We start from the raw sequence: 18220 nt of genomic DNA, 5'->3' as shown, positions 1-18220 counted from the left end.
CATATAAGAAACAGGAATGCTTTGAGAGACAGGGAGCTGGAACAGCTAGGTGCTTTGCAGATCCTAGCATCTTTATTTTTCCAGTGTTGCTGTAGGATGGGGCTTCAAGAAGTGTGGATATGATTTAGCCCTAATTGAAACCAATAGGACTGATGTTCCCATTCACCTGGGTGTTTTTGAAAGTCTTTCCCAGAACAAAATGATGTGGCTTGCCTAAGGTTACCTTGGGAATCCACAACAGAACCAGCAAGAGAGCCCAGGTCTCCTGTGTCCTCACCCGGTGTTTATTATTCACCCAGTGTTTTATCTATGAGACTTCACTTGCTACACAGACAAGGCTAATTTTGCTTCTGTTTTCCATTAATAAAAATCTAACAATAAACAAACTCTTTGTTCTGCCTTGTTCTAGGTCCCAAAGGAGAAGAGGATTCTTCCATCTGGTATGATGGGACGCAATGAACTAGGAAAGAGGTTAGCTTAATTTTTTGCTCTCTATAGCTGTCTAATTCTCCTGCAGCTGCTTGCATGCGTGATGGGTCTCTTAGCTTGCATAAAATAGACATCAAAGCACAGTGTTATTACCAACAACAGTACAGGTTATTAACCCTGAGACATACATTAAAATTCTTTAGGCCAGATCCCAAGCAGGTATAAATTGAGCTACACCCATTTACACAACTGAGGATCTGTCTAGCTGTGTTCAGAGGAGTTGCACTGATTTGCAGCAACTGAAGAATTTGTCTTTATTTCCTACTTTGTAGCAATTAGAAAGGGGAAAGGGATTAAGCATTGGCAGCAAGAAGGGAATGACCAAGTCCTCTTCCATTCACTAGGCTGATAAGGATTTCTCTTCCAGTTGCTTCCAGTCTCCCAGAATTCTCTTCCAGTGACTCCGATTTGTCCTTTGAGGTTTTCAGATAATTAACTATTAAATTAATGGCTCATTTGCCACTACGAGTTCAGTTCCCCTTCCTGGATGCTGTGTACTTTGGCAACCTTTTCTGGTTGTCTGCTTTTAACTACTTGACAGAATGAGCCTCTTGAACGATACTTCATTCCTTCCTCATAAGTAAGCTGAGTTAAGCTGTTTTCTCCCCTCTGAAAGGCCACTGTATTCTGGACAGTGGTGTGGGGTTTTTTTGTTAACTATGGAAATTTCAGCACATACCTGAAGGTGAAGCTCTCGAAGCAGAGTGGGTGGGAGCTACTTGTTCAGCTTTATTTCCCTTGGGGGTGGCTCATGCTGCCAAGAGGTGTGCGGGTTGCTAATGTGGGGGTTGGTTTGTTTTCTGAGCGTTGTAACAGGGGCAATAAGCCACCTTTCCCAGCTCAGCTAGGGCTGCAGAGTCAGCAGGGTCACAGAGTCACTGCTGCAGAAAGGACCAGTTCTTGGGATGCTTTACAAAGGGATGGTTTCTGTGTGCGAGAGGAGTGCATTTTTATACTTGTCTTTATCACTTGATAGCTCCTATACTTAGTCTTTTCTGCTCTGAAGTCTGGGCCATACACCTCACTTCCAATACTGCAGCCCTGTCAGTTTTTCACTGATCTCATGTTCTCTGGGAGTTTTCGCTTCCTAAGCTCCTGGAGTTTGTGAATTTGCAAGAATCAGTTCTCCTTAAAAAAAAAAAAAAAAAAGAAAAAGAAAAAAAGACATTTCTAAAATATCAACTTTTGGTGTCAATGAGCCTTAAAAAGACTAAGATGGAAAGACCACATAGCTGTTATCTTTCTTATCATCCCTGCTGCTCTGAGCGTTTAATAGCCTAAATAAAGAAATAATGGATGTAGGTCCTGGATCTGCAGCCCCAAACCACGTCTAAGCCATATTCTCTGATTCCATGTGATCATCCCTTATCTGCTGGGCACCTCTGGCTCTTGCTGATTGCACTGAGAGGTGTGGGTGGAGATCACCCATGGGGCCTGTCAGATCTCCCATATCAAGCAGGAGACGTACACAGCTGACTCAGGGTCACCTGGCAGCTAGACTGTGCAGTTTGCTTCCCAGCAGCACATCAAGGCACTTGCTTCTTGCTGTGGCAACTTGCTGGGGTTGTCCACCCTCTGCCCTGGTTTGAGACAGGACCATTTCTCCACCAGGCACTGCCACGGAATGGAGTACGACCCAGAGATCGCATCCTTTGATGGCTCAGCCCATCTCATGAAGCTCTTGTCTGAGAATGTTTCCATGACCCAAGAATACTGTGAGCCACAGAAGAAGAATGGCTTAAGTCTTGAAGGCGTCCCTACTCCTCACAAGCCAGCCATGCTTCCACCAGGCACTAGCAAGCTGGATGCCACCCCAGACAACTACATGGTCCCTCCAGGGGATGTGTACGACAACAGCTCATTGAACTCCCTCTTCGAGACCATCCCCGTAGCCCCACCACAGCAGAGGTGGCAGCCAGACAGCACTTTCAAAGAGGATCCCCAGGAGGTCAGAGCCGTTAGTGGGTTGCATGCTGGCAGTGCAGCCCAGGGGGTACTGCATGAGGCTGTCTCTAGTTTGGGGCTTGCTCAGGCTGGAATCAGTGGGAGCTTTGCTTTCGCGTTAGAAGCTTGATGCTGTTTCCATTGAATTGTTGGGGTTTTTACATTGTTTTTGGAAGTAGGATAAGGCTTTGAAATGAGGGTCCATGTTTTATCCATGGCCTCTGTTGTAATGTCTGGGAGAAGGTGGATGGACAAAGCAATGAAAGAATCTACTTTTGACTGTTTTGTTTCCACTTGTCTACAGTCGCTACTCTTCAGTGATATCCTCAAACCCCAGCCAGAGCCGCCTGGCCCCGAGAGTTATCCTGCAGATGGTGTTAAGAGGTAACTGCCAATCCATGGTCTCTGGGTTTCCAGTGCACTTGGCTGCATTCCTTCCCTCGCCCCAATGCCAGTCTTGACAATGACCATTGCAGACTTACAGATCTCATGCTTTTGCAGAGACACGTTGTGTCCCCCTGGTGTCTTAGGAGCAAGTTGCTGTTCCATGACTTTTTAGACACAAAGCAGTGATGGATTTTAGTGTTTGTAGGAGGAAGCAGAGATTAGGGTTTGAAATGTTTTGCTGAAAAGGAGTCAAACCCAATCTTAAATTCAAGTTGCTAGGTGGAGTTGTGCCAGTTCATGTTTTGAGCTTGAGGTGTGTGGTTTGGACTGTATTCTGTTGGCCAAACTGGTGTAAATCCAGTGCCGACTGCTTCCACTGCTCTGGTCACATCTCATCAGCACCTTGACCTGCACGAGGGGAGATGTGGCACTGAGGTTTTCCAAGTGAGGGTTTACTGTGCATTACAGCCCCTTCCCAGGGAGCACTGCTTGGTTCCCGTGTTACAGATAGATCCAGGTGGCTGCACCATCTTTCCATAAGCTACTTGGAATGGGGTAAATGACAGAGAAGATGAGGATGACAGTTGATGAGGGTGACAAGCAGCCTCCTCCTAATCTAAGGTTTAGGTTCTCACTTTGGGTTTAGCACTGTTAGTCAGCCTTGATTTTAGAAGGCACCACTGCCTCTCATTCCTAAAACATGCGAGAGGTTTCTTCCTCCTTTCCACCCCTCTCTCAGGCAGAGCTTTTCTGCTCTAGGTACTGCATCAAACCTCCAAGTACGTAACATTATTCCACCTCCCACTTTTTATTTGCCTCCTGAGTCACCTGACTCTGTGACTCAGCTGTCAGACGTGGGGATTTTCACACAGACAGCAGATCGCATTCTTGAGCGAGAGGCTTTCTGTTTGCTGTTTATTTGTGCACTAAAGTTCTCTGGCTCTCCTGGCTCTAGATAAGAGGAGCTGCCAAGCCTATCTTCAGAGATGGCATCACAGGGGAGGTGGAGCAGGAAGAAGAGATGGGTTGGTGACTAAATAGGAATACGATGATCATCAACTCCAGGGCACTTGAAGGGTCTGTGTGAAGGCTTGGGTACAGGTGGTGGCTTGCACAGATCCCTCACAGAAGAAAACAGCTTGAGCTATAGCCTCATGGTTTGAATGCTCACAGGTGCTGGTGAATGCCCAAGAGGAGGGCTTCTTGAAAATCAGGCTCTTCCTTTAAATTTGCCTGTCAACAGTGATACCTTCCTCCGTGTAACACTGCAGATCTTTTCTGTAAAGATTAAAGTTGCTGCCCACCAGACAGAGAGTTCAACAAGTTGGGCTTCTAAGTCCATTTTTAAGCACCTGGATAAACAAGCAGACGTCAGTGTCCTGCAGGTCCTCCTGTTTCCACAAGACGCATTAGGACACAGTTTTCCTGTGTCAGCCATTTATGGGTGTAAATTTGGAGACAGGAATATGAGTTTAGGATGTTTTAAAAGTCTCATCACAGGTACCTATTTTTGTTTTGGTTTGGTTTAGGCTTTTGATTGTGCAATGGTTCAGTAGTCATCCACAGAAAAATACTGGTTACAATACCATACAGGGTTTTTTAAGCCAAAGCCAAAGGGTAAAATGAGGATATCTGAGAACTGCTGCTCCCCAGGGTGTTGGGGAGGATCAGTATGTGCTGTGCTGGGAGGTGCTCGATCACAACTGTAGGGGTGTGTGAGATGGGGAATAGGGCAGAGACTCCTGTGTGTACAGTGTCTGTAACCTGTAGGGACGGAGACTTGGATGTCTCTTGTTTTGCTTTTGGAGTGAAACAGCAGCGTGCGCTTATTCATCATTCTCTCTTTGTTCCATACAAGTGACTTTGAATACACTCTGGGGTCGCCCAAAGCCATTCACATAAAATCTGGGGACTCTCCCATGGCCTACCTCAACAAAGGACAGTTCTATCCCATCACGCTGCGGACAGCTGGAGACAGCAAATGTTTACACTTGTCCTCAAATAAAGTGAAGGTAAGAGACAAGCTGACAATTTTGCTGACACATGCTGTAATCAGACATCCAACAATTGTACTGGCCTGGGAACAGAGCTCAACATGAAGAGTAATGGCTTTGTGGCTCATGTTGGCTTAAAGCAATGAATGGGATGGATTCAGTCATAGCAAGCTAATCCTCTGATGCACAGCAACAGCCTTCATGTTACCTGGCAGTTGAAACCTTTCACAGTAAGGTCAGGGATGCATAAAAGGCTTCCCTAGCTGATGGCTGGCTGGGGGCCCTGGTGGGAAGACTTCTGAGCTAGAGAGAGGTTCCCCGTGTTGCTCCTGGGATGTGTGGCCAGGCCTCAGAGCCACCCCCGACACTAAGCTGAGCTTGCATTCCCTGCAAAGAAACCTGGTCCTCCAATCCTGAGTGGTATTTAGGGGCTAGACTTTGGATATCTCAAGACTTACAGGATTCCTGAAACTGAGAATGTCTAGAAAAAGACCTTTTAGGCTGTCCCAGCCTAATAACTTGCTGCAGCACTGCTAACATTCCTCCAGTGCAGGATCCTTCTATGCCTTGGAGTCAGTGGGAACTCATGGGCAGTGCAATTAGGGGGCATATAGGGCATCTCAATTTTGCTTCTGGCTCTGTTGCTGCCTGCCTGCATGACTGTGTTCAAATCCCTTCCGTTGTCTGCCTCAGTTTCCCTAGCAATAAAACATTAACAATGACACTAAGCTGGACACTGGATGGAATGGGCAATGAGGGCACCAAGCATCAGCCTGCTGTGTGTACTAATATGGGATATCCTTGCTGTGTTACAGAGTGTTGTGATGATTGTTTTTGACAACGAAAAGATCCCGACGGAGCAGCTCAAGTTCTGGAAGCACTGGCATTCCCGCCAGCCCACAGCCAAGCAGAGAGTCATTGACGTCGGTATGAGCAGGGCTGTCTGATTGTGATGGTTGGGTGGGCTCGATAACTTCTAGCACCATTTTACTGCATTTCCAATACACAATAACACAGTTGAAGCTCCAGAATCTGGCTTGGGGGAAAGCAGGGAGGAGCAGGCTGATCTGCTGGCTTCGGATTCCTTCTGGCTGAGGAGCTCTTGCAGGTTTAAGATGGTGTTTGCCAAGTGTTAGGAACATGCACTAGGAGCCCAAGATACATCAGAGGAGAGCCTCAGTCAGAGAGACAGAAACTGCTAAACTATTTTGGCTCTTAGACATGTGACCTATGGCCTCTTGGAGCCTAGGAATCTGGGCTAGAAAAGGTTTTGGTACTGCTTGTCCTTCTCCACTGCCACCACACAGGCTTTACAGTGTGTTATGCTGGGCCAGACAAAGGTTTTGTCCGTTCAGCTGAGCACCTCACTGAGCACCTTGCAGCTCGGAGCGAGACACACAGTTGTTTGAATTTAGAAGCAATCTACATCGACTTTGCCTAACATCACTACTCAAATAGCAGTCACCAGCCAATGTCCTTGAGTGATTTCTGGCCTATCCCTTACATACGCACACTAAGGTTTATCCCTTGGTATCAAGGATGGCCTCTATTATATTACAAGGCTTCTTTTAGCCTTGGAGTCAGTGAGGCGCAGGCTTTTGAGGAGTGGAAAGCCTAGGGAATGTAACTAGTTTTGCAGCCAGAGTATAAACTGCTTCTCCATTGCATTTCAGCTGACTGTAAAGAAAACTTCAACACAGTGCAGAACATCGAGGAGTTAGCCTACAATGCGCTGTCCTTCGTGTGGAACATCCACGAAGAAGCAAAGGTACAAACTGCTTGTGGAAGGGATATGGGAAGCCTTGGTCCACAGCAAGACTGTAGCCTCCTTTCTGGTGGCCCAGGCACGCTCCCCCCACTTCTCAGCTGAAAGACAGAGAGAGTTTCAAATCCAAACAATTCCATTCCAGTGGCCCCAGGTAGTGTTTGTCTGCCAGGACAGTGAGGAAGGACACCATGCTTCTCTGTGTGTTTAAGCATTGCCATTAGCTAATAAACACTCTGGGTACACCCGAGACTGGCTCAGAGATGTTTTTTTAGTGCTGATGGATAACTCTGAAGAAAGCCTTTTGCAGCAGGCAGCCTAGATCAGGGCTCTACTTACATGTAGGTGAAGCCTATTTAAATAAACCACAGCTTAGGAAACAAAGACCCTGCTTTCAAGGCAGCATTTCGATGCAGAAATGACTGACCACCCTTCTGTGGCTTATGTGCTGTGGAAGGGAGCCAGGCAGGTCACAAGATCCCTTTTGACCTTAAAATCTGTAAAGCTTATATCAACATCTTTCCAGCTCTGCTGTCTCTTCTGCATGTCTTCAGAGTCTCTCCTTAACACTTTGTATCTAGTGTGGATTGAAAGGAGCATATGAAAAAAGATGAGGTAACCAAGAAAAAAAGAAAAGCATAAATACCCCATCTCTCAGAAGCTGGTAGCTTGGGAAAACTCTGGTTTGCTTTGGGATTCTTTTAGCCCAAAGGCGACCTTGGTCTTTTACAACCCAAGAGGTTAACAAATGTCTTCAAGGCAAAGTTGTCAGAAATGGAAATATGTCAGGTATGTGGCAAGCCCTCAGGGGCACCTCAGCAAAACTGGATTTAACTCTTAGCAGAAACTCTGTACATGCACTGGCCTGGGGCAGGTAAAGGTGAGACTTCAGAGAGCTGCGAGGGCTGGGAGCCGCGACAGGAGGGGTCAGGTATTTGGGTCGTCTGTAGCACCTGTTACTTCTCTTCTTGCAATTAAACTTCACACCACAGTTAAGTGGTTTTCTTTTCTATATATAGGTACTGACTAGATCTGCTGTTAGGTTTCAGGGCTGAAATCCTCAGCCAAAGCCCGGCTGAGGGAGCTGTGGGAGCTTCACCAGCTGCAAATCCATCCCCAGAGTTCAGGGGAAATTTCAAGGTCACAAAAAAGGGTTGGTAATTTGGAGATACAATGTGGATTATGTCTGTGCTCAACTTTCCTTTAAAAGTTCCCACTGGAGGTAACTCCATCCTGAAGGAGGAGTAGTAGGATAAAGGAGACCAGTGTGTGATGAATATTTATTTAACTAGCAGCAATGATTTGTAATTCCTGAAGCTGTAGTCTCGCCCTCCTCCCTTCCTCCAGGGCATTGCTGTCTGAGGGTCCCTTGTTCAAATGAAAGATCAGAAATAGCAGCAAGAACATCCCCAGGCAGACTTTGCATCTCCTCTGATGCTTGCCTGAGTTGATGGGAGAGGATAGCCTAGGTGTTAATAAAGAGATGGAGAGCTGCAGTAGGCGTGGGGGGAGACTGCACAGGTGGGAAACCAACAGCTCACATGCTTGGCTGACGCTGGGAAGGTTGGAAGGATGTCTCAGGAGCTGCTTTTGTTCCTACCCACTGTTCTCATTGCTGTTTGAGAATAACGTTTTCAGCACCAACAAGCTGTATCAATCTCTGTTCCTATTTGCAGGTATTTATTGGGGTGAATTGCCTGAGCACTGACTTCTCCTCCCAGAAAGGAGTGAAAGGTGTCCCGCTCAACCTCCAGATTGACACTTACGACTACGGCAATGGAACCAGCCAGCTGGTGCACCGTGCCGTCTGCCAGATCAAGATATTCTGCGATAAGGTAGAACATTGCTTTTCCACCAGGTTGTCCAAGAGGAGTTTTAAACTGGTGGCCAGTGATTCCAGGAGAAAAAAACAAAAAGGTTGTGAGAGTCTATGTCGTGGTTTAGCCCCACCCAGCAACTAAGCACCACGCAGCCGCTCGCTCCATACCCAGACAGTTCCCGAATGAATTAACTCTATCCCAGCCGAAACCAGGACAGTCTAGAACAGCCTGGAGGTCAGGGCTGAGGAACAGAGATGGTTAGCCCCCTCAGCTGAGTGAGACAGGACAGTGGGGATGTGTCTGCACTGCTGGGGCCTTTGTAGAACAGAGTCATTAGAAAGTTATCCCCATATCAGACCTACGTGGGATTGTGCCTCATAATAAACTCTCTTTTTGACACATTTTTAAATAGCAGAAGAGATGAGAATCTCCTTAGAGGTTCTTCCCCAGCCTCAGATACCTTCCCATGGAAAAATTTCTCAGAGCTATTTTTGTCTGCATTTTTCATTTTTAAAAGCAAATTTTGTTTTCTTTTTTTGATTTATAAGTATCAGAAAGTTCTGGATGGCCTGTATCTGGATGGATGTCTCTGAGATGAGCATTTCTGAATAAAGGCTGCCTTTACCTGAATGTGCTTACCTCCCAGAGATGGCCGGTAAACCCTCTCTGGCCAATGTTAGAACTGTCAGTGTTCTGATTTTTGCCTTACCTTCCCCACAGGGAGCAGAGAGGAAAATGCGGGATGATGAAAGGAAACAGTTCAGAAGGAAAGGAAAATGCCTGGACTCCAATAACAATGGTCAGTGCTAGTGTTTGTTACCTGATCCGAAGCATGTTGAAATGCATGTAGAAATGCATGTTGAAATGTCCGTTAACTTCCACGAGATCTGGCCCTGGGTATTGCCAAGGCTGATGAAATCAGCACCATTCAGAAACAGCTTGTCAGTCAGGTCCTTGCCTGGTCTCCTACCGAGGCTCTCAAAGCCCTTTGTTAATACTAACCAACCTTTTGGAATTGTCTTGGGGTCTTGGCCGGGAGCCTTCCCTAGGGGAGACAGCACTGGGCAAGCCCTGAAGACCTGGTTCTGCAGGGTCCCGTCTTTTTTCTGATATTTCTGTTGGGAGACCTTGGGCAGGCGCTTTCCCCTCTCTGCATGTAGTTGCCTCTTCAACTGCCATCTGAACTGAGATGAACTGGACTTTCCATCTGTAGGTCTGAAAGGCTGTTTGCTCTCTGGCTTCAGAGGGAATGAAATCACGTTCCTGAGGCCAGAGACTGACCTCGAAACCCAGCCAGTCCTGTTTATCCCCAACGTCCATTTTTCAAACCTGCAGAGGTGTGGCACGGTAAGTCCCTTCAAAAAACAACCAACCTGTTGCCCTCATCTGTCACCCTCATCATTTCCAAACTGATCAGTCCCCCAGACATGACTTGTGTTATGTAAAAAACAAAACCAAACCACAATTATTCTGTGGACATGTGGTGAACTTGAAGACGTAGCTGTCAGGAGTGGCCTAGATAGTCATGCAATAGTGATGAGCAAGATAACCTTTCCAGGTTCCTTCCAGCCAGATATTCCTGTGGTTTACAGGTATCATCTGCAGCTTTCACGGAGGACTGGAGCGGTAGCAAAAATATCAGCAGAAAGTAAATTATAGAAAAATGCGACCATATCAGACCCTGCATGTGTGGGACATCTCTCACTTGTCCTCTGCCCTTTTCTGTCCCCTTGAGCCTGAGGAAACCTAGACCCAGCGTCCTTCAGAGCTCATCGGTATTCCCTCAAGAAACAACTGTCTCTGTCAAAAAGGGGGAAAAAGCCATCTGTGACAGTCCTGTAGCATCCTAGTGCAGTGGCTGCTGTACTGATGCATCAGCAACAAAACCAGGGACTAGAAGAATCTGGTTTACAACCAAAGAACTCACTGAGAAACTTGGTCCTTGATCCCCAGCAGGTTATGAGATTTGACCTGCTTTTGGGTCTAGCTAGATATGTGTTCAGGTCTCTTCTAGGCAGAGGAGGAGAATCTACATAGGCTCTTTACATCAAGTTTCATTTAATCTAAGAAACACATACAGATGTGGGTTTAATTGCATAGCAAAAATGATGGACTGGGAGGAGGGAAGTCATGTTTAAAATGTGCCCATGTTGCCTTCCCCCCAGCTTCACTGGCACACAATGATACTGTGCAAACTAAAAGATTGATGTTTCCTTTCCATTTCAAGGTGCTCCCTCCTGCTGTTCCCAACTCTGCAAACAGGTAAGGATGCAGCAGTTTGTATCTCCCATCCATCAGCTGCTCTGTTTCTTTGGGTATGTCACGGTTGTTTGATATCCATAGGTAGTATATATCTACAGGTGCAAAATACAGCACAGTGTCTCCCTGATGCCCTTGAGTGTCAAAATATGTGTTAAACTTTGGCCTAGAATGGACTCAAGAGATGCAGAAACACAGACAGATTTCTTTCCCTATTGGCCGCTCCAACATGAGTCTGGTCCATGACTGTCCTGCTGTTTTTATTGAGGCAATGTTTGAAAGAGGGGAAAAAAAAGATCTCAGAGCTGTCACTGAAGGGTTCAAGTAACCAGAGGCAGATACTGCTGTAAAATAAACTGGAACGAAGTAGAAATCACACTTGTAATGTGTCTAGAGTGGGGAGAACCAGTATTTACCCTAGGCTTGATCCACTGTCTGGTGATATCAATAGAGAAACAATGACATGCAGGTGCAAAAGGCTTTTGCTTATGATGTGATCCCAAAACCACTGCCTGCACTCACTGATGTCCCTGTATGCGTTAGGCAGGAAGTTGCAACTCTGGTAGATGCTCTGCTGCCATAATTACAAAACTGATATTTAATTGCTGGATGTTTGTTGGAGTAATTGGTTGTTCAATCAACAGTTCAATCACTGGAATTGTTTTGTTCACTGCTATTGTTCTGTCCTCTTGAAAGTACTGAATTCCTTTTGCTTAGGCTGCCCTTAAAACGGAGTGGTGCCTCATTCACAGATGAGTTTGACCCGATACCTCCAAAGCAAAACAAGGAAGAAGATCCTCAGAGAGGTAACCGCTGGGATGGGAACTCCTCTTGAGCGTAGCATCTCATTTGATTCAAGTAACCTTGGATCTTGAATTACACGAGGCCACATCACTCTGAGAACATGCTTTAGAGAGCCCTGATTCAGTGCTGTGCTTTATCTCTTTCAGTCTTGTTGTACGTGCGGAGGGAGTCAGAGGAAGTGTTTGATGCTCTCATGTTGAAGACACCAGATCTCCAGGGCCTCAGAACAGCTGTAAGTGTTACCAAAAAACTGTGGCACGTGAACAAACTGCAGATAAAAGGGCGATGGTACTTGGTGTATAGGAAGCTGGATATAAGACTGCTTATATCTCATGTCTGCTTTCTTTTGAGAATGGAAATGGAAGTTATGAGTAGCAGGTGAATTCTGCCCACAGCTCCTGGCATGGGCTGTGTGCTGTTAGTGTTGCAGCGGGGAAGAACACACCTTATGGCAAGATGTTTTGTTCAGATCATAAGTCTCCTCTTGTGACAACACATTCATATTTTCCATTGTAAAGCACCCTTTCCATTCTCAAGGCTATAGATGTGCAATCTGCAGCCAATTCTGGCCTCATGCTGGAATTCCGTGTTGTGTTTGAGGAGCACACAGGCATATTTCTGGGATGATTATCAGCAGCATCTCTGATAACCCACCTCTCTTTGGAGATTGCTGGGAAGGAAACAAAGAGTAAACCTCCCAGATTTGGGGTGGCTTTATGGCTGCACTTTAAGCTCTGTTGGTTTTACAAACTTTTAAGAACAGCGAGTTGGAAAAACGTCAGCACAGAGGATTCTTTGCCATCTTCTCCCTCCCCCATCCCTCACTACAAAGAGTCAAAAACCTCTACAGAAGAAAATGCTTGTGAAAAAGCTACAAAACTCCTGTCATCTTAAGACCGTAACTGTACTTGCCTAGGTCTGCCAGAAAGCTTTTTGCAGGTCAGCTAAAACCTAAGCGAAAGCCGCAGTCAGATGCATCCTCAGCAGACACAAACACTTTCTGCAGTTTTTCTCACCTTTGGATGCATCAGCAAAGGAAAAGCTCATCGCTCTCTGTGCCCAGCAGGTTGAAGCATAAAGCCCCAAACAGGCCAGGGAAGGAGAGAAAGAAAATGAAGACTATTCCCCAAGGTTCCTGGCCTGGCAGTAGCGGTCAGAAAGAGAAGCAAGGCCAAGCTGCAGCCTGCCCATCTGCCCACTGCAAGACACAGACTTGTTCAAATTGTCCTGCTCAAATCATTGCTTCAGCCCTTTTTCCCTGAGTAAAAGGGAGGGGGAATCCTTTGCTGCTGAATACCCCTGGCTTAGTGTTATCTTTGATTTTTATAATAGGAATTGCATTTTACAAGTACAAAGAATTTCCATGTTTTCTCTCACAGATTTCAGAAAAATATGGGCTTCCTGAAGAAAGCATTTATAAAGTCTACAAAAAATGCAAAAGAGGGTAAGCTAATCTCTCATCTGCTTTTATGCTGTGCCTCTAAAACCCCGTTCTCTTTGGTACCTTGCCATAGGCTGAAATAGCATTTTAACAAGATAATAAAAAGTAAAGCCATGTGAGTCTCTGCTATTTGGAGCATATAAAACTCAGATCTTTCTGGGCTTTAAAGATTTGGGATAATGCTTGTTTTTATTATATTTGTTTGGAGTGTAAAGTCTCCCAAGGAAAGGAAGTTGGATGAAGGAGGAATTGTTTGGGTAGTTTAATGGGTGATCCTTTGTGTCTCAGTCTAAAAGCCTGAGGTTATGGAGAACTTATCTTACTGCCATCAGAGAGGTATAAATGTTTGCTTCTCCAAACCAAGTTCCTGAATGTCCCTGGCTCCGAAAGAGACTGTTCGCTGCTGGTGGAGAAGAGGGGAGATCTGAAAGGGGAGATTCTGTTCCCAGCTTTGCCATCCCATCCCCGGACCAGGGAGGTGGTCAATAGGAAGCTTCACGCTCCCTTTGGGAGGCGATGGATCAGACCCTTCTGGGTACGGGTGGCTCTTGTGCAGCCCCAGTACAGAAATGCAGGTCCCACTTGAGACGCTTGTCAGGCGCTGCAGGGAGACAGGCATAGCTCTGCGGGGGGTGACAGGTGAGGTTTGCAGTAAATCTGAAATTGCTTCTCAAGTGATTTCAGCGTGGTGTTTATTAGTGACCGATCCATGTGGATCTCCCCTGTGGCTGAGAGGGAACGGTGCGAGTTTGCGTGAGCTGAGGACCAGCCGCTGAGTCTTCCATGGAGGGCAGTGGTCTTGATGTGGAGCCAAGCACTACCTTCAGAAATGTTTTCTGGACTAAGAACTCCCTCTGGGTTGTCCCCGTCTCCGGCAGTGAGTTTTCCCTTCAGCTGATGGAAAGGGAACGACTCATAAACTCCCAAGCTTATTTTCATAAAGCTAAATCCAGAGCCCTTCTTGCAGAGCGAGCGAGATATAATCAGGCTTTGCAAGCAGCAGTGACTGCCTGGGAGATGAACTCATTGTTGTTGCTGGCCCTGGTCCAGAGTTTGAGCACAGGGAGAGACAGGCAGAAAAGCAAGGCTGATGACAGGTCCCGCGTTATGCAGCCCTGCTGTTCTCACTAGCATGGCCCCCCAAAGAGGTCCTCTGCGTAACAAAACAAGGGAACAGAGGCCTTGGGAGCTGAGGGTGAGTCCAAAGCTCTGCTTCTGCATTTGCTTTCTGGTGACAGTGAGGTGAGAAAGTCCTAAAGCTCCTTGGATGGGATCTTCCGACTCATTTGGTGTCACCATAACTTGATCCCCATGGGACTTAGCCCGTTTGCTTCAAGGGGAGCAGAGCTGAAGTGAGGCTTGGAGGCAGCTGCAAGGTGGGAAGGGGAGAGACAGTGGTTTCTCCTCCCTGCTGTGATGTGGTGTCACTGAACTGGGAAGCTGTGACAACCCCCTCACCTCTAAATCCACAACTGAGCAACCTTTCCCCACTGAGGAGGGTTTTATTGTCCTAATTTTAAGATTATGGATGGACCATAGTGAGGTATCGGAATTTGTCAGGAGGCTCTTCCACCTGTTCCTGAACTCAGGGCCCTCAGTGCTGTCAGATGCTGCCCATCCACTAGCCCCAGAAATGGAAATTTTCTCCCCAAAGAAAAAGAGCAACACTGGCGGCCTCAAGAGAGGGCTTGTCCCATACACCTTCAGTCAGAGGCCGCCTCAAGTCTGGTCTCGAAGAAGAACAACCGCGAAGGACAGGGGTGGTCAGTTTATTATTGCAGCTTCAGGACTGAGCCAAAACTCAGGTGTGTCAGCTGTGGTCGTGGCTTGTGATGTGGCCATCACAGGTCATCAGGCTGTCATCAGACAACAGCTCCACTCGGGTAACTCCAGCTTGGGCTGGAGTTTTCTGAACTGGCTGACTGTGAGCATCTGCGCGGCCAGAGAGATCCGAGCTCTGATGAGTTTGCAGGTGGACCAGGAAATGCCACTGCTTCAGGGGAGAGGCCACCTATACTTTGTTTTGCTTTAGTTCATTACTTGATCTGATAAGTAGTGAATGTTGTTTAATAATGTTTAATAATGATTGGGAGGGAAAACAGGCAGATGTCTGTTCCTGCCTTTAATATTAACGTAAAGAGGAGAATCAGATTGTACATCTGCAACACTTGGACTTGGCAGTGTTAGGTTAACGGTTGGACTCGATCATCTTAAAGGTCTTTTCCAACCTAAATGATTCTATGTCCTTGCCATCTATTCCCCAAAATGGAGGAGCAAAAAGGTATCTAATGAAAAGAAAAGGCAACACCTGGAAATTAGATTTAAAAAAAAAAAAAATTGACACCTAGTTTAACGAAAGCTGGACATGACTGACGCCATAGGTTATTGCTGAAGCGTGGGGGACGTGCAAGATTTTCTGCAGTCTGCTGGATGGCAGGGTCAGACACTGTTTCCTGCTCCCCCGGATTTAATTTTCCTTTGAATAATTTTATCCTATTGCTCCACCCTAAACAATCCTCTCTTGGTAATTACAGCTTGAGGGTCAGATCTTCATCTGGTGTAAACTAGTGAAGCTCAGTGGTTCTTACCTGGATTTACAGGAGGTGAGGACCTACTGTCAGCCATGGGCCTTAGTGCGATGAGCTCACTCAGGTGAACTTCGTCTCAGGGTGACTCAGGAGCAATAATAAGTAATTTCGTATCTTGGTGAGGTTTGGTCTAGAAAAACAATACAGGGCTCAGATTCCTAATCAACACTCCCTTGAATCTTTTGTGGTTGAGAAATCAGATGGAAGCACAGTAGCAAGAGGCACGGGTGACTTCTCTGCCTTCCTGCGCTAAGATAGCCAGAGATAATCGGAGCGGCTCTGTTGCAAGGCGTTTTGTGACAACCCACCCTGGGGTACCCACACTGTCCCTCTGGGGGCACCCGTCGGAGGCCGGACTCCCTGGGATCCAGGCCTTGGGGACCTGGGCCCCTGGCCGCCAGGCAGCCCCGGCACCGCTCCTGCCCAGTGCCAGGAGGTGAAGGTTGTGATTGATTCACCGGGAAGACGCCTGGATGGTGTCGGACCCCGTGTCGCAGCCTCCCCCTGCGCGGGGTGCGATGCCCTTCCCCGTCTGTGCCGTGACAGAATTACCAGGCTGTTGGGAAGGTGTTTTATGCGCTGCTGAAAGGCAGCGCGGTGTTGAGCCCTGCGACAAAGCTGACACCAGCGCAGACTGGACATGAGGGCAGAGCTCCCACCTTCACCTCCCAGTTTTGGGCATGCTGGGCCAGCCGGCCCGTACGCGCTGCGATCAAACGGGCAGGAGCCAGTCGCTGCAAGCTGGCGTGGCTGCACTGACCTCCGAGGCATTCCCCGGAGGGACACGGGGGCCCCGTGTTTGCGCTTGTTAAACTGTTAGATTTGTTAGATGCTCAGCCTTTTCTTTTTCTTGTTTTTAATCTTGGCTTGCGGAGCATTGCACAATTAATGCTATTGCCCCATTAATGACCCCAGCAGGAACCTGGAGGGGATGTGCTTTCTGCAAAGAAAGATAATTTGTTCTCTTTGTTTCCTCCAAACAGTTACAAATTTCACATCTGATTTATGGGAGCACAGTGGGGTGATGCAAAGCTGCCCCATTACTTCCATTACAATAATGAGGGGCTCTTGCCTGGCACAGAACTGCAGCCTCAGGTTTAAATCAGCTGTTGAAATGTTTCCTTCTCCCCGTGTCTCCGTGTAATTGATTCCAGGTCAGAGGAGCTGTGTGATCTGCAGCAGGGTTGGAGGTGTGCCCTTGAGCGCGGGGAGGAATCTGCCGCCGGCTGGCCCTGCTGGCTGCGACGCTCAGCCTGCCTGCGTGTGTTCCTCGCAGAAAGGGCTCGCAGGCAACGCTCAGGGCATGTCTGCATGGGAGGTTGTTCTGGATGGGAGAAAGGCGTCCTGTTCCAAACCACTTCCAACTACTCCCAAAGCAGTCTCGGCTTGTTCAGAATAATGCACCCCTAAAAGCACCCAGGCAAGAAGCGAGGAGTGAGCAATTCTGCTCTAAATTCACACCCTGCCGTAATCCAGATTAATTTGCCCGTGTAGCAAATGCTGGGCCTAGGCATGTCGAGGGTAGAATTGCGAAAAGCTCTGTGTGTTCTGTCGTGGCTTTAATTAATTAATTAATCATGGCTGAGCCCCTCAAATTGGGTAAGGTGGACGCTGCAGTGCCTTCTTGTGCCTGCCCAGGGCTGTGACTCCCGGAGCAGCCTGGCAGCGGCCAACCCGCCCGGCTGGCAGGCAGGGAGGAGCGCGGCTGCGGTAACGCGACGCTGCTCGATAACGGGGCTGTACAGGCAATTTTTAATGGGAATTTTGTGTGGAGGCATTTCGGAGAGGGCCACCCCCACGTCACCAGGCTTTGTCAGTGATGTTATTCCCAGTTCACGACTGGGAATCCTGAGTGTGCGGTAAAGTCCGGCCCTCCCGACTACGCCGCTCTGCAAAACCTTCCGATGTGCTGCATCTGACCCAGCCGTTCTCCCTCTCCCGCAGGATCCTGGTGAACATGGACAACAACATCATCCAGCACTACAGCAACCACATGGCCTTTCTCCTGGACATGGTGGAAGCGGAGGACAAGTTCCAGATCATCCTCAAGGAGCTATAAAGAGCCGCAGGCAGCACTTACTGGGACTTCTCTCAAAGCCGGCGAGTTCGACCCAACAGAACTCAGCCTCAGCTCGTTGCCGTTACTTGAATACACTGCCTCTGGGGAGGGCCCCGGCCTCGCGCTGCCGGGCCGGAGACTGCTTGGAAGATCTGTTACCGATGTGAACACGGAACTTCTCTCTGTTGAGTTTATTATTATTATTTTTTATTTTATTTTATTTTATTTTATTCCCTTCTGGCGATGGGCCTGACCTTCTGTTTCACAGCTGGGAACACGAAGCTACACTAACATGGCTGCCAGAGCCTGGGCAGGGGCCGGGGACCGCCTCTGCGCGCTGTTTGCCTTGGCCCGTGACCGATCCAGCCCCAGGCTTTGGCTTCCTCCCAAACCATCGGTCGTGCAGAACCTTCAAACCATTTCCAGCAGGGCTGAGCCCAGCTCTGAGCTCCTCTCTGCCCGCAGAGACTTTCACAGATGCATTTAAAACTCACTGTTGAACGGACACTGCCCGCTCCCCCGCCCTGCCGTATCTCTGATTGTAAATACCACGAAGGCCTCCATAGCCCTTGTTTATACATTTCTGATGTATTGTTCCTTTTATATTTTATATATGTATAAATATGCATTGTTTTATATTTGACTCAGTACGGTGACACAGAGCATTTCA

General features: G+C 47.6%; 1 protein-coding gene across 2 annotated transcripts in view; it reads left to right on the top strand.

The window, feature by feature from the left end:
* GRHL3 (grainyhead like transcription factor 3) overlaps window positions 1–17550 on the top strand; it is a 30456-nt gene extending 12906 nt beyond the window's left edge. For both annotated transcript variants that reach the window (XM_075721921.1, XM_009488027.2), the window contains 14 exons: window positions 410–471; window positions 2101–2437; window positions 2738–2817; window positions 4679–4832; window positions 5630–5741; window positions 6488–6582; window positions 8256–8414; window positions 9120–9198; window positions 9613–9746; window positions 10627–10661; window positions 11376–11464; window positions 11609–11694; window positions 12842–12906; window positions 17436–17550. In XM_075721921.1, coding sequence (XP_075578036.1) covers window positions 410–471; window positions 2101–2437; window positions 2738–2817; window positions 4679–4832; window positions 5630–5741; window positions 6488–6582; window positions 8256–8414; window positions 9120–9198; window positions 9613–9746; window positions 10627–10661; window positions 11376–11464; window positions 11609–11694; window positions 12842–12906; window positions 17436–17550 — 1602 coding nt within the window. The remainder of the gene's footprint in view (window positions 1–409; window positions 472–2100; window positions 2438–2737; window positions 2818–4678; window positions 4833–5629; window positions 5742–6487; window positions 6583–8255; window positions 8415–9119; window positions 9199–9612; window positions 9747–10626; window positions 10662–11375; window positions 11465–11608; window positions 11695–12841; window positions 12907–17435) is intronic.
* The last annotated feature ends 670 nt before the right edge of the window (window positions 17551–18220 follow it).

The sequence above is a fragment of the Pelecanus crispus genome, chromosome 16 (genome assembly GCF_030463565.1).
Source record: "Pelecanus crispus isolate bPelCri1 chromosome 16, bPelCri1.pri, whole genome shotgun sequence".
NCBI classification, from domain to species: Eukaryota; Metazoa; Chordata; class Aves; order Pelecaniformes; family Pelecanidae; genus Pelecanus; species Pelecanus crispus.
Note: the sequence above shows the minus strand (reverse complement) of the source record. Positions and strands in the feature narration are given on the sequence as shown.